The sequence below is a fragment of the Sorex araneus genome, chromosome 4 (assembly GCF_027595985.1).
Source record: "Sorex araneus isolate mSorAra2 chromosome 4, mSorAra2.pri, whole genome shotgun sequence".
Classification (NCBI taxonomy): domain Eukaryota; kingdom Metazoa; phylum Chordata; class Mammalia; order Eulipotyphla; family Soricidae; genus Sorex; species Sorex araneus.
Genome location: NC_073305.1, coordinates 53,656,222 through 53,668,702, shown reverse-complemented (window position 1 = coordinate 53,668,702; position 12,481 = coordinate 53,656,222). Strand labels below are relative to the sequence as shown.

Below are 12,481 nucleotides of genomic sequence, written 5' to 3'. Positions count from 1 at the left end.
TCTAAGCAGAAATATTTTTGAGTCTTGATTTTCTAATTTCTAGATTATTTCTGTTCTTAGTTTCCCTTATGCAGGGAGAGGGTGGAGAAAGAAACAGAAAAATTAAAATCTTGAATTTGTGTAATATGCTTCTATTTGTGTGTGTGTGTGTGTGTGTGTGTGTGTGTGTGTGTGTGTGTGTGAGAGAGAGAGAGAGAGAGAGAGAGAGAGAGAGAGAGAGAGAGGGGGGTAGTTTTTATTGAAACTTATTTAGAAAGATGTGAGGGGAGAGAGGAAGTACATGTTCCAGAGAGAACACAGGCTTCTCCTTGAGTGGTAAAAATTTGTATGCCTGAAATCCAATAATGAGTAACTTTGTAATTACACATGACAAAATTACAAAAGGACAAATACCAGCTTGAAAAACCTGCTGATGCTTCTAGATCTTCATCTTGAGGTATTTTTCTGCTAATAGGGATGGTTGTTTGTCTCACTCCACCTCAAGACCAAGGCATGTACATGCTACAGAAGTTCTTGGTGGGGGAGTTGGAAGGACCGAGCATATCCTTTGCAACCAGAGGAGCACGGGTTTACTCCCCAGCACCACATGGTCCTCTGGGCACATTCAGGAGTGACCCTTGAAGCACTGAGCCTAGAGTTGTCCCTGAGCACTGAACTGTTTGGTATGTGTTTACTACCCCCACCCCAAACACCAGAAAAAGGAAAGAAGAAGAAGGAAGTTATTCAGAGCCCTGGCCCTCTCTAGGTCAGGTCTGAGGCCATGTCATACACTACCACCACCTAGTGGCAGTGGGAGCTTCTGCAAGTAAAATGCAATTTTGAGAGATGCCAGGGAAAAGCCTTTAAATTGGAGTTGCTTTCAATTCTGCTCACTCTTAAAGGGTATTTGGTATTTTATTCATATTTTCCATAGGAAATGTCAGTTTCTTGTACATAACAAGTATTTTAAATTGTATGTTGAGACATAGGGGGTTTTGAGTGAACAGTATTGCTAAAAGATGAAATATCCATTTTTTTTTTTTTTTGATCACACCTGGTGATGCACAGGGGTTACTCTTGGCTCTGCACGAGGGAGTCACCACTAGCAGTGCTCAGGGGACCACATGAGATGCTGGGAATTGAACCTGGGTCGGCCGTGTGCAAGGCAAACACCCTACCTGCTATGCTATCGCTCCAGCCCCTGAAATAATCCATTTTATAAAATTTGCACAAATTCTTCTATAATGCTTTAAGAATCCAGCTTCCCTCTATTCACTTACTTTGTTTTTTGTTTTGGGTGCTGAGCACTTACTTGTGGCCCTGCACAGAGATCACTCTGGGTAGTGTTATGGGGACTTAATGGAGTGCTGGCGATCAAACATGGGTCAGCTATGTGCAGGCCAAGCAGTCTACTACAGAACTATTTTATCTAGTTTTCTTTGGGGGGTATTTGGGCACACCAGGTTATCCTCAGGAGCTACTTCCAGCCCTAGATTCAAGGGTCACTCCCAGTGATGCTCTGGGAACAGTGCAGTGCCAGGGATCCAACCTGGATCTGCCACATGCAAGGCAAGCACCTTGACCCCTGTTTTATCTCTCCAGACCTCCCTTTCTTCAGTTCAAAAGCAGGAAGAAACTCTTAAATGTTAATTGATGGGTGCTGGAGTGATAGCACAGTTGGTAGGCCATTTGCCATGCACGTGGCCGACCAGGGCTCGATTCCCAGCATCCCATATGGTCCCCCGAGCACCACCAGGGGTAATTCCTGAGTGTATAGCCGGGTATGACCCAAAAAGCAAAGCAAAAAATATTGTTAATTGATGTTGAGAATACTTCAGTCAACATTTGATTTCTGCTCTTGGCAGTGTTCAGGATGTGCTCCTAGTTCTGTGCTCAGGAACCAGCCCTGGAAGTGCTTAGGGGACTATATGTGATGTTGGGGATTTAACCCAGGCAGGCTTTGTGCAAGACAAGTGCCTTACCTACTGTCCTGTCACTTAATTTTTTTGTTCAGTTTTGGGCCACGCCTCATGGTGTTCTGGAGCTGCTCCTGGTGGTGCGTGGGGGACTCCTCAGTGCCGGGATAGAAAGAGCCTCATCCTGTTGCCTGAAGAACATGAGTTCTTTGCCTTTCCCTTACATTAAGACTTATACTGCAACGTCCCTTAAGTAATAATGTTAACAGATTATTCTTAGAAAATCTTAGTTTTTATAAGACAAAAGATGAAATTTGAAGAATTTTATGAATCTTTATGTTTCCTTCAGGTGAAATTCCTAAACAAGTAAAAGTGAAAAAATTGAAGAACCTGAAGACATTGGATTCTAAACCTGGTATTGACTTTTATTAATTTTTAAATATATACTTATAGGGTACTTATAAGTACCTACTGATTACCTTATTTCTTTTCTTCTTAGGAGTTTATACTTCCTATAAGCCGTATCTAAGTAGAGATGAAGAGATCATCAAACAATTACAGAAGGTAATTACTTATATTAACTTAACTATCTTAATATATTAACAACATAATATGTTAAATTAATATTAATAATATAATGAATTAATATATTAACTTAAATATCTCTGGTATGCCACATCCAGTTAGATGACATGTACTTCATCATAATATAAAATAAGCCCTGTCTTATTTATGAACCAAAACTTCATAATAACTGGGTCAGAAAAATAGTGCAGGGGCTTAGAGGACCTGCTCCGTGCCTGTGATAGTGAGTTCAGCTCTCCGGTGTCCCTCATGCACTGGGCACAGTCCTCACAGCTCAGTTATCTATGATCCTTGGAGCCACAAACATTTCTGAGTGCACTGTAGCTAGGTATGTGTAAGCCCCACAAAGAAAAGGTGAGCCCCCCACACTGACTACATATGCAAGCACTGAAGCTTGAGGAGTGCAGATCTCAGTGGTCTTCACAGCTAAGTGTGTGAGCACTTCCTGAAGTATGACCCAGACACCCCAACACCCACAGCCTGTAACAGTAACATCAATAAGAATGCCTGAGACAGGAAGAGGAAAAGGATTAAAAAGAAACACACTGCTTCTTTAAGTTCTAGAGGTTTTTGGTTTTGTTCTGGGCCACACCCTAATGTGTATGTGGTGCAAGAGATTTGAACCTGGGATCACAGCTGATGAAGTTGTATGCAAGGCAAGCGCCTTACCTCTTATACCTTGCCAGCCGTACATTTTTGTTTTGTTTCGTTTGAGGGATTTTTTCCCCCTTTGGTTTTCAGTTTTTGGCTATACTCAGCTGTGCTCAGGACTTAGTTTTGGCTCTGTGCCCAGGGATCACTCCTCTTGGGGATCAAGGGACCGAATATAGTGCCAGGACTCCAATGTGAGTTGAACCCAGGTTGGTCACATACAATCCAAGTGCTTTAACCTCTGTACTATCTCTCTAGCAGTAAAAACATATATTTACATATCAGTTGAACTTTATAATTGTTCATTGTTTTATATGCCCTATCACTAGAACATAAATTCTCATTATTTCCTCTTTTAAGGGTGTACAACAGAAGCGTCCTTCTGAGGCTCAAAGTGTTATTCTCCGACGCTATTTTTTGGAACTGACACAAAGTTTCATCATTCCATTAGTAAGTTAACACATTTTTTGTTAATGTAATGATTTGTTGAAGGGTTTATGCCTAATTTTAAATTGTTTTGCCATTGTGTTAAATATTTGTTAAATAACTTTTAGTGTTGTGAAACTTTTCTTTCTTGTTTTTTGAACCTTAAATTATCCTTGTGAAAGAATATTTTTGTATTTCGTACCTTTAAAAAAGTTATGCTGGAGGTTCTATTTCTGGTATTTTCTTTATCCTGGCTTGTCATAAGTGATAAAGGCCTTAACTGTCCTATTTATTATCTTTTTCCCAGTCTGTTATATGATAGCATTTAATAAAATATAGTTATTCACTTATGTCAGTAGGATGACATATTTAAAATACTAAAAGATGCCTGACAGTGTTTAGGCAGTGATGTGGTTTAAATCTGGAGTGTATATTAGAGAGGATTACCTATAGTTACCAGTGAAATGTGATTTCTCAGTATATTACATAGGAGCAACCTAGAAATCTTGGATACTATGCTTTGGGGAGCTTTTTCTTAGTTTGTGAATATCAATTAATTGTGTCCCATTTAAATCTGTTTAAGTATAGGTACCGGAATGATAATCAGTTGGTAGGGTGTTTACCTTGCACAAAGCAGACCCGAGTTTGATCCCTGACATCGCATATCATTCCCTGAGCCTCACCTGAGCATAGAGCTAGGAGTAAGCACTGAGCATTCCAGGTGTGGCCCAGCCCTTCCCCCCAAAAATCTGTTTAACTCTAGCATGTGAGTACATGGGCTGAAAACAAATAGATCTGAATTCAAGTTCAAAGTATGTGACATAGGGGAAGTTATTTAGTCTTTTGAAGCTTATTTCCCAATGATACCATCACTTAGATGACATATTTAAAGGGGTCGAATGGTAGTTGGAACAATAGTACAGTGGGTAAGGCTTTGCCTGCAGCCTACCAGGGTTCAATCCCTGGCACCCCCATATGGTCCCCTGATCCCCCCAGGAATAATTCCTGAATGCAGAGTCAGGCATAAGCTCTGAGCAGCCAGGTTCGACCTAAAAACAATTAAAAAAAAAATCAGGCATGTAAGATGTTGAATATATTTTCTGGCACATTAGTTACTTGGGAAGTTTTATTTTTAATTATAAAAATACATGTAGTCTTCTAAATTAGCTTAAGATTTAGTTCAGTTTTTTTATTGAAAATATGACTTCTCAGTTCAACCTACACTTTAATTATCTCTTATGGGGAGTGATGACATAACTGATGTCCATTGAAAGAATATAGGATGAAAAAGTTGGAAACCAATTTCTTTGAAGTAGGTCTGTTAAATATTTTTTAGGATTCTCTGGGTAAGGACATCTTCGATTAACATTTCTTTTCTTGGTTTTAGGAAAGATATGTGGCAGGCTTGATGCCTTTAAAGAAAAGTATTTCTCCATGGAAGGTATAAATACTTATTTGAGTAAATAAATTCCAGCTAGAGTTCTTTAATTGTAGTTAACTTACGTGAATTATCCATTTCTAATTTTCAAATGTAGTACGTACTATTTTGTAGAGTCCACCTCAGTTAAGACAATTCCTTTCAGAAGAATTTATGAAAACACTTGAGAAAACAGGACCTCAGCTGACTTCTAGGATAAAAGGGGATTGGATCGGGCTTTACCGGTTAGTCTTGCTTCTCTTTTCATCTGTTGAACTTTATTTAAAAATAATGCAGGACTGGGGTGATAACTCAAGTGGTAGAACCCAGGGCATGTGTGAGACCCTGAGTTCAATCCCTGACCCCGCATGGCTCTCCAGTATCTCTGATTGTAACCTTGGTTGTTCCAAGTACCAGCAAGCAATACCTGCCCAAGGACTGAACTGTCACACCTGCACTGCCCGGTGTGACCCCTATAAAAATAAAGACATAAAGCAAAGGGAGCTAGAGCTGTGGCTCAGAGATGGAGCACATGCTTCTTATGCATTGAGGCCCTGGCTTCAGTCCAGCTTCAACACACACACACACAGACACATACAACACACACAGACGAAGTGTTTGTTATATGTACATACATATATAAACATACAAGATGTATGTGTGTATGTATATGTATATATATACATACAACAGATAAAAAGTAAAACAAAAATCTGGACATAAACATACTTTTAAAATAATTATTTGTTTTATAAAGTTCACTGAGCAATAATTAGGAAAGTTATAGGGGAGCAGATATAATTAAGATCAAACTTTGCTTTTTAAATTTTTACTTTTATAGGCATTTTCTAAAATCTCCAAATTTTGATGGTTGGTTTAAGACCCGGCGGAAGGAAATGACCCAGAAATTGGAGGCACTGCATCTCGAAGCTCTTTGTGAAGAGGTTAGAAAAGATTCTGTGATGAGTAACAAGTACTGAAAGTAAACAGTCATCTTTAGAGTCTGGGTTATAATTACTGTAGTTACTACTTTATAAGAAATAACTTTCTGGATCTGTTCAATATGCTAAAAATAAGTGCTTTATATGAATGATATATTTCTTTTTAATTGTTGTTTGTTTCTTTATATATATGAATGATGCCTTTTTTGTTGTTATTTTGGAGCCACACCAGAGGTGCGCACACCATTCCAGAGGTTAGGCTTACCCCTGGCTCTGCTCTTGGGGAATCACTCCTTGAGAGGCTTGGGGAACCATATGTGGTGCTGAGAATTGAACCTAGGTCGACTGAGTGCAAGGCAAGCACCTACCTGTTGTCTCTTTGAACTTTGCATGATGAATTTTAATCTTAACTGGTTACATGTGTATGACCTGTGTAATAGATACCTGACACAAGTTAAGTAATCTCTAAGTAGTAGAGCTAACAGTGTGTTTGAGGTTGCTCTGGCTCACAAGGACTGTGTTCCTCTCTTTCTGTTCTTGAAATAAGTGATTTCAGGTTGGTAGTTTGCCATTGACTACAGTGGGGTATTACATCACAGAAATTGGCAAGTGCTACTTTTCCTGGAGAATCTGTTAATATATACAAACATCCTACTAGAATAGAATCAAGATTCAAATTCAGGCAGTCTTAACTACAGATTTGATCAGCATATCTTACTCACCTTTTAAATTTCTGTTAACATTTTATTTAATTTGAATTGATTTTGTCATATGCTGTGATGTGTTTTCATACTACTATGAATCAGACCAATTGCTGGAAAGATAGTACAGAGGTAGTCAAGAGGAAATACTCTTAAGTACCATCTGGTGTTGCCCAGTACTCATATATATGTTAAAGATAGTTTCATTTTCATTTGTATTCAGCTTGAGGTGGGCTAGCCTCAGTGTTAACTTTCGAAACTCAGTGACTGATTTTGAAAGAAGAAATGCAAAGGCAACTACAAATGCGTACATAAAGAGCTTGATTGGAGGTACAAAGCTTACATTCAAGTATTTATTTTTGTTCAGCTGTTTTGATTTGTTAACTAATGTTTCTTATAATTAAAGTACTACTTTTGGGGGCTGAATAGATAGTATGGTGGGTATGGCACCTACCTTGCTCATACCCAACCTGAGTTTGATTCTCAGCACCCCATATGGTCCCCAAACCCACCAGGAGTGATTCCTTCAGAGCAGAGCCAAAAGTAGCCTCTAAGCATTGCCATATGTGGTATCCCCTTTCCCAAAATAAATAAAGTATGCTTGTGGGGTGAGGATTAGTATTGTACAGATAGTTTTGTTTTTCTTAATTGATTATTAGTAATTTTTTACATTTTTTCCCAAATATTAGACAACCATTCAGGCTTATATTTATTTTTTTTTAATTTTATTTTTCTTTTTGGGTCACACCTGGCCATGCACAGGAGTTACTCCTGGCTCATGCACTCAGGAATTACTCCTGTCGGTGCTGGGGAGACCATATGGGATGCCAGAGATCAAACCCAGGTCAGCTGTGTGCAAGGCAAATGCCCTACCCGCTGTGCTATTGCTCTGGCCCGTCAGGCTTATATTTAATGGATGATGTTAAAATACCATGTACCCAAAAAATTGTGTACAGAATTGTTTTTGTGCTGTAATGCTTATTTAGGTTTAATACACTCTTTCCAGTCCATCCTTCTCAATAGTGTATTCTAATGAAGTAGAGGGTTTGAATATTATTTTGATTATTTACTGATTGGGGACTGGTCTGTTTTTTTTAGGACTTGCTTCTCTGGACCCAGAAACATACAGAAGTAGAAACAGTGGACCTTGTATTGAAGCTGAAAAATAAACTGGTATGTGACCAAGCATTAAATTGACTTACCTATTAAGAGCTTTTCTTTTCCTTTGAGGCGAGAAGAATGTATAATAGACTTCCATTGTTTTCCACTTGGAAGGATGGTGGGTCCCAAATAATACTCATGCCCTGGAGTGGTAGGTACCAGCACCAGGTTTACTCCTGGCGATGCATAGGTGTATCGTCAGCAGCATGGGTGCTGATGGTCAAATGTGAATTTACAGAGAAACCCATTATTGTGTAGGCATTATTATATAAAAGTATTTGTGGGAGGCAGGGGGTGCTGTGTGAGGATATACCTGATGGTGCCTGGGGGATGCTGCTCCTGGCTCTGTGCTCCTAGAGGTTCTCAGGGGACCAGAAGTGCTCAGGATCAAATCTGGATTGACTGCATACAAGGAAAGCACCTAACCCCTTGTATTATCTCTTAGGCCCATATGTGGAAGCTTTCTTGAGCTCAGTAATGTTGTATTTAAATGGCATGATTTTTTGCTTTTCCTCAGTTTCTGTAAATTCTGGTCCAATCATTTTTTTCTAGATAAATTCTTCCAAATGTTTCTTATTTAGTTGCAGGCGAATCGAGATCATTTACCTGTGAAACCTGATACGCTGGAAAAGTTACGGACACACATAGATGCAATTATCTTAGCGTTACCAGAGGACTTACAAGGAATACTGCTCAAAACAGCCATGACTTGATAATTCCGGATTTTCCAGCCAAAACGGATTGTACACCAATGAAGTATAGTGACATTTCAACAAGATGCACAAAGGTGGTGGCTTAGAATGAAAAATAGCCGTGAATCCTAGACAGAGGATGGAAAGACTATATTGTATATATAGACATTTTTAGTGCATTATTTTTTAAAATGTGCATCTGTGGTGATTCCACTCTAATTCTGAAACACCGAAAGGGATTTTGTATATTTTTAATCATGTTCTAAAGTGCTCTTATGGGAGACCTGTGGGGCCATCAATATACGTGATTCCAAGCTGCAGTGCTGGCATTGCAGATATATTTTTTAAATTGGTGCTGCTTTGCCCAATCATGTTAAACCTCAGGGTGATATAAAAATAGCATTCACACTGGCTGTCTTCTTAAGAAGGAGGAAAAGACTGAACTGTCTAACTACAGTTATTAAAGTAGTTAATGCTTTTGTAGTGCCTTCCGTTGCCCTACATGTTTCACAAATGCAGCTGCTAGTCTTGAAGCTTTTTAACTTGATTATGACATGTAATCTTGACATTCTTTTGAGTAATCATTGCTTAAAAAAACACCATTAACACTCATTGTGTCTATTAATAGTATGGTGCTTTCTTTTCTATTGTCATATAGGTTTTATTTCATTATTTTCTGTATCATTTTCATATTTAATCCTATCAGTTTTTCCAGAAGCACGAAGGAAGGCATCTAGTATTAATTATGACTTTATACTAATTGGGCCTATTTAATTAACGTGGATATTTTTCAAGACATTCTGCTTATTAACCTCATAATCAGCTATTTTTAAAACTGAACTATTCTTATTTTAAAAACAATTGATATTACAGTCATTTGAGTATAGGATTGGTTTCAAATATTATTTTTTGAGTAGGGGATTTTCCCCTAAATTATTTCTCAAAACACTTTGCTATTGTTTGACATGGGAATTTTTTGCCTGAATCACTGTTATAACTAGTTTGTGTGGTAGTTAACTGTGTTTGTTTTTGTTTTGTTTTATTTAAACTATATACTACTTTGCCAAAAAAAGAGGACTGTGGTTTGGTTGAGCAAGGCTATTGGGTTTAAGTTTGCATTAGTGTCCTGCAGAAGCCACTGTATAAATAGGCACACATGATATAGCACACATGTAAATAGCTGTGTCTTGAATCACCCTTGAAGTAACCAAATCTAGTTTGTATTTGTCAGAGAAATGGCTTTCAGAATCCCTCTCTCATTTTCTGTTAATATAACTTTTAAGGGCATTCCTGACCCAAGAAAAACTCCTTGTGTTTTTGACTGTGGTCTTATACCCAAATGTTCCCTTGTTTTTTGTTTGACTTTTTTTTTTATATGAATATAGTCTCTTGAAGCATACCTCAAAGTCATAGAATAGGGCATTTGAAAGAAATCTTTGCCTTGGATCATGAGTTATTTTGTGAAGCAGCAGAGTTGTCCCAATGGAAAAGAGACAGCTACTTTTATATGATAAAGTATTTCATATCTCTCTGGGAAACCGTATTTAGATATAAATGGTCATCTTATTATTTTTTTAAAAGGTGTATTTTAATAATCTTACAATTTATATGCAGTTTGTGACCAGAATTTGAAAGTTGTTAGTGTCATATCAAGGATATTTTCAATTATACCACTACAGGAAGTATTAATTTCAATTTTATTATGCACTGCTAAAGGTAGCAAAGATGGCAGTTTAATAATAGTACCTTCATATTTACTGTCTTTAACTAAAACTTAACACATACTAGAGCTGAGAGATAGTACAGTGGTTAAGGCATTAGCTTTGCACACAGCCAATCCTGGTTCGATCTGTGGCACTACATATGGTCCCCTGAGTATAGAGCCAGGAGTAACCCTGAGCACTGCCAGGTGTGACAAACACACACACACACACACCCTCCCTGACGCATATTGGAAACCATTTCATACACACACACTCTCTCACACACACACACACACACATACACACACACACCCTGACGCATATTGGAAACCATTTCATACACTCACACACACACACTCCCTGATGCATATTGGAAACCACTTCATACACACACTCACACACACACACACACACACACTCCCTGATGCATATTGGAAACCACTTCATACACACACTCTCACACACACACACACCCTGACGCATATTGGAAACCATTTCATACACACACACACACACACACACACTCCCTGATGCATATTGGAAACCACTTCATACACACACACACACACACACACACACACACACACACTCCCTGATGCATATTGGAAACCACTTCATACACACACTCTCACACACACACACACACACACACACACCCTGACGCATATTGGAAACTATTTCATACCCACACACATTACACACACACCCTCCCTCATACACACACACACTCCCCCCTCCCTGACGCATATTGGAAACCATACACACACACAATTTCATACACATATTACACACACACACATACTCCCTGATGCATATTGGAAACCATTTCATATACACACACACACTCACACACACACACACACACACCCTGATGCATATTGGAAACTATTTCATACCCACACACGTTACACACACACACACACACACACACACCCCTCCTTGACACATATTGGAAACCATACACAATTTCATACACACATTACACACACACACACACCCCTCCCTGACGCATATTGGAAACCATACACACACACACACAATTTCATACACACATTACACACACACACACACACTCCCTGACGCATATTGGAAACCATTTCATACTTTCCCAATTTAGTAATTTCAAATTATGTACTAAGAAAAGGTAACTAACTGAAAATTATTTTGGAAACCTGGGAAAGTATGACTGGTAACAATGTTTTTATGTGGTTTGCAGAGTTCTCTTCTTCCCCCCCCCCTTTTTTTTTTTTTTTTTTGTTTTCTTTTGAGAAGATCTGTTAAAACCTGCCACTTAATGTTTATCTCCACCAGCATCAGAAGGAATCACTGCTTTCAGGGTATAATGTAATGTCTACTGCCTTCTGTTTTCAGTGAAAAGAAGTTTTGTGAAGGCATTTATGGTCATTACCAAAAATTGAATTAAAGGCCTTGGATTTTAAAGCTTTGGCTATTTTGTTTTATTTAAGGAGGATTAGAACGCTGTGGGGGCGTGGGGGGAAGGGTGCATGTAGTAAATGAATTTGTGCTTATGGAATTCCTCTTCCTACTTCTTAATTTAATTGCAAATCTTTCTCTACATATTTTACTATGAATAAATACTTAAATTTAGTAACAGAACACTGAAATTGATTTCATATGCTTCTTAACTGTATATAAATTTTTATTGATTTTTATAATTTTTAATTAATCTAGGAATTGGTAGATTCTCCTTAATTTGCTTTTTTTTTCCTAATCTAGAATTTCAGTTTTTTTTTTTTTGGGTCACAGGGGTTACTCCTGGCTCATGCACTCAGGAATTACTCCTGGCGGTGCTCAGGGGACCATATGGGATGCTGGGAATCAAACCCGGGTCGGCCGTGTGCAAGGCAAACACCCTACCTGCTATGCTATTGCTTCAGCCCATAGAATTTCAAATTACTGAGACTGGAGAGATAAGTACAGGGGGTAGGATGCTTACCTTGCATGTGGCTAACCTGGGTTCAATCCCTAGCACCCAATATGGTCCCGTTAGTACAGAGCCAGAGCATCACTGGGTATGACCCAAAAAACAAGAACAATTTTTTTCAAATTATTTCTCTTTATGAAGGTGATGATTATATGATACTGTTGTTCAGATATTAATTTATTCATTACAAGCATTGAGGGGGCTTAAGCAATATATTGCACAGAGGGTGGGGGACTTACTTGCCCTGCATATGGCTGACCCACATTTGATCCCCAGCATCTCATATGGTCCCCTCAACACCAACAGGAACAAATCCTGAGTGCATAGTGCATAGCCATGAGTAATTCCTGAGCATCGGTGGGTG

General features: G+C 38.6%; 1 protein-coding gene across 1 annotated transcript in view; it reads left to right on the top strand.

The window, feature by feature from the left end:
- DENND6A (DENN domain containing 6A) overlaps window positions 1-11,612 on the top strand; it is a 47,062-nt gene extending 35,450 nt beyond the window's left edge. Inside the window, exons 13-20 of the mRNA XM_004616485.2 lie at window positions 2,245-2,310; window positions 2,395-2,459; window positions 3,492-3,581; window positions 4,945-4,998; window positions 5,110-5,219; window positions 5,816-5,918; window positions 7,715-7,789; window positions 8,359-11,612. Coding sequence (XP_004616542.1) covers window positions 2,245-2,310; window positions 2,395-2,459; window positions 3,492-3,581; window positions 4,945-4,998; window positions 5,110-5,219; window positions 5,816-5,918; window positions 7,715-7,789; window positions 8,359-8,490 — 695 coding nt within the window. The 3' untranslated portion in view covers window positions 8,491-11,612. The remainder of the gene's footprint in view (window positions 1-2,244; window positions 2,311-2,394; window positions 2,460-3,491; window positions 3,582-4,944; window positions 4,999-5,109; window positions 5,220-5,815; window positions 5,919-7,714; window positions 7,790-8,358) is intronic.
- The last annotated feature ends 869 nt before the right edge of the window (window positions 11,613-12,481 follow it).